General features: G+C 37.1%; 1 protein-coding gene across 1 annotated transcript in view; it reads right to left on the minus strand.

The window, feature by feature from the left end:
• Nucleotides 1-2,486: 2,486 nt before the first annotated feature.
• The window catches only part of anxa5a (annexin A5a), a 26,976-nt gene continuing 26,441 nt past the window's right edge, over nucleotides 2,487-3,021 (minus strand). The window contains exons 11-12 of the mRNA XM_005726596.1: nucleotides 2,796-2,918; nucleotides 2,487-2,495 (exon numbers count right to left, since the gene is read on the minus strand). Of these exons, the coding sequence (XP_005726653.1) occupies nucleotides 2,487-2,495; nucleotides 2,796-2,918 (132 nt within the window). The remainder of the gene's footprint in view (nucleotides 2,496-2,795; nucleotides 2,919-3,021) is intronic.

Genomic DNA, 3,021 nt, shown 5'->3' on the forward strand with positions numbered 1-3,021 from the left:
TTCAGTGCTATGCAATGGCTTAAAGGCAGATTGAAATTTCTCAGCAATATTGTTCGTGTCCAAGTACGCCTGGAGCTGGGAGAGAACTAGTCTCTCCAGGATCTTGGACAAAAACGAAAGCTTAGAGATCGGTCTGTAGTTTAAAAGGTCATAACAGTCTGTTTCTTTTTTTAAGAATCGGGTGGACTACAGCATGCTTAAAAGCCAAAGGAACACAGCCTGAGAGCAAGGAAAAGTTCATAAGAAATAAGATACTAGGTCCAATTACATCAAAACAGTCCTTAGCTAAACGAGATGGAAGAATGTCAAGCACAGTATTGATGTTATTCACTTGAACAACTAGCCGCTTAAGAGACAAAAGTGACACAGGCTAAAACTGGTGGAAAGTTGAAATGCACTCAAGAATGGGGAGAGGACATGGGGAAGGGAGGACTTAAGAGATGAGACCTTCTCTAAAACGTGAATTTGAAATCGCTCACAAAGAGCCTGAGAATAAGGTAAAGGCATGTCCGGGCAAGGGTTAACCACTGAGTTAAAAATTCTAAATAAGGTAAGGTGCGGGGGTTATGACCATTGGCCCGGATGATTTTGGATAAGAAAGACGCTTTGGCCATTTTAGCAGCACTTTGGAGTTTTAAGCAGCTAGTCTGTAGCATGTCGTAAGAAACCTGAAGTTTATCTTTTTTCCACCTTATCTCAGCGCGCCGACACACGCGACGTAGAGCGCCCGTAGTGTCATTAAGCCAACACTGAGAGTAAGTTCTAGGGCGATTCATTTTAATAGGGGTGTTGTGCCAAGAAGTGATTGCCTGCCAAAAACTGATTTCCAATGTTTCCGTGTGTTTTTTATGTGTAATATTGTTACGTATGTTGCTAAATAGACTTCGGTGAACAGGTATTGCAAAGGGGTCAAATACACAATTTAAAAAAATTACCCGTTTCTCAATTATCTTTGTAGCTGTGTTATTGTACTTAATTATAATCAATCAGCTTCCTTTTGTCCACTTAAAATATGTTTACAGAACAATTTTTGCATTTTTTGCAATTTCAGCTGTCCTCTTGGCCAGACTACTCTTAAAAGAGACATTTTTAAAGCAAACAAGAATTTTTTTTTTAACTGCATAAATAAAGGATACATAAAAGTCACTGCCAAAAAGTGATTGCGGCTTCTACCTCGTTACAGGAATGTTGTTTGTTGGTCAAGATGACTTGATATAATTCATGAGGGATATATTTGACATATGTTTCACATATTGTAGATCAACAAGTTATTTATAGCAGTTTAAATACAAGCAATCAGTTTTTGGCACAACAGGGGCAAGAGTATCAAGGATAGAAGAAAATAACGATAGCAAGGTATTAGCACAGTCATCAACCGAGTGAAATGAACAACAGTCGGGAGTGACAGATGCAGAATCCAAGAAAGACATAGAGAAGTTTGACACCGCTTCAGCATTGATTACACGTAGTGGGTGAAGGGGGAGCCGCAGGATGTAGTTCGTTAGTGCATAAGCCAGTATCAAATATAACTGGGAAATGATCCGAGATCCCAGCGTCACTTATATCCATGATACAAATGAAATAAGTACTTCCTGCATAATCGAGACGTTATTTTCAGGACAATTAATACTCTGCATTATACAGTACTGCTTACAGCGATCCACTCTAATTACTCATGGTTGATTATTATTCAATACACATTAGGTTTACACCATCCATGTTTACATCATATTGATAAGGAAAAGCAAAGTTTGATATCACTTTATAATCACTCCTCATTGAAAACTTCCATTGAAACTTTAGCACACTGTCCTTTAAAGGAGACCTATTAAGCTTTTTTATTTTCTCTCATATAAATACAGTTACAATGGTGGACGCTAGGGTGTAAGCCTAAGTATAAACAATGAGCCAAAAGCTTAAAATAGCTTTTGACTTTAGAATAAAAATGTAAAGCCTTAAATAAGCTTAGTTAAGGCTTTACATTTTTATTCCACTTTTAATGTCAGGCATCCATGGTTGGTTGGTATTTTTTTGTCAGAAAATATTCAAAAAGCAAGTCTCCAAGTCATAATTACGGCTTGTATGTTGAAATTATCATTATTTACATGTTAGACACCATTAATTGTGGCAACTACTGTGTGACATAAACGTGCTCTTATAATAGCAGGAAAAGCACAGGCGTAATTAATGTCATTAGCTTTATGTAGCTCTGATTCATTTGGAAGGCAAAGTGAATAGTACACAGTACGGGGACTGTGAACATGCAGAATGAATTATAAATTATTTAAAAAGTGGAGAAATTGTAGAATAACTGCCATAATTAAGGAAAAAATGAACTCTGGTGAACTGTAAAAAATATAGAATATATTTATTCAAGATTATTTCATAATGTGTTATTATCTATTCAGTACTGGCCATTTAGTTCTACAGGAGGATCGTAATAACTCTTCAATGGAGGAACATCTGGCATTAGGAGAACAGATTATTCACTTCATCTGGTGTGAAAAGAAGGGAAGCACACTGAGGGAGACATTTAAAGTAAATCACTAATCCCCACTCCATCACTGCACTGACGTGAGTAGTGTACAGCCATCATATCCATAGTAAACCCAGCTGGTGCTCTAAAGTCATGCAGAGGGACAGATGAGTATATTTAGCAGAATATGGAGACAACTGAGGAAAATTACATTTGACAGAAATGTGTTATTCTTCTGAAGTAATAGACTATTCAGTATGTTTCATTAAAAAAGAGCACAAGGGAATGAACAGAAATCCTGAGGGGGCTGAAGCAGTACCTGGATGGTGGTGTACAGAGACTGTCCGTATATCTTCTTGAAACTGCCTCTGATGTCCAACATGTCCACCTCACTCCTGGACACCATTATCCTCATCAGAGTGTCATCATCAGTTCCAGCTCGCTAAATACACAGAAAGAAAGAAAGAAAGAAAGAAAGAAAGAAAGAAAGAAAGAAAGAAAGAAAGAAAGAAAGAAAGAAAGAAAGAAAGAAAGAAAGAAAGAAA

This window comes from Pundamilia nyererei, unplaced genomic scaffold, assembly GCF_000239375.1.
Source record: "Pundamilia nyererei isolate P.nyererei 1_Seehausen unplaced genomic scaffold, PunNye1.0 scaffold00020, whole genome shotgun sequence".
Lineage (NCBI taxonomy): Eukaryota > Metazoa > Chordata > Actinopteri > Cichliformes > Cichlidae > Pundamilia > Pundamilia nyererei.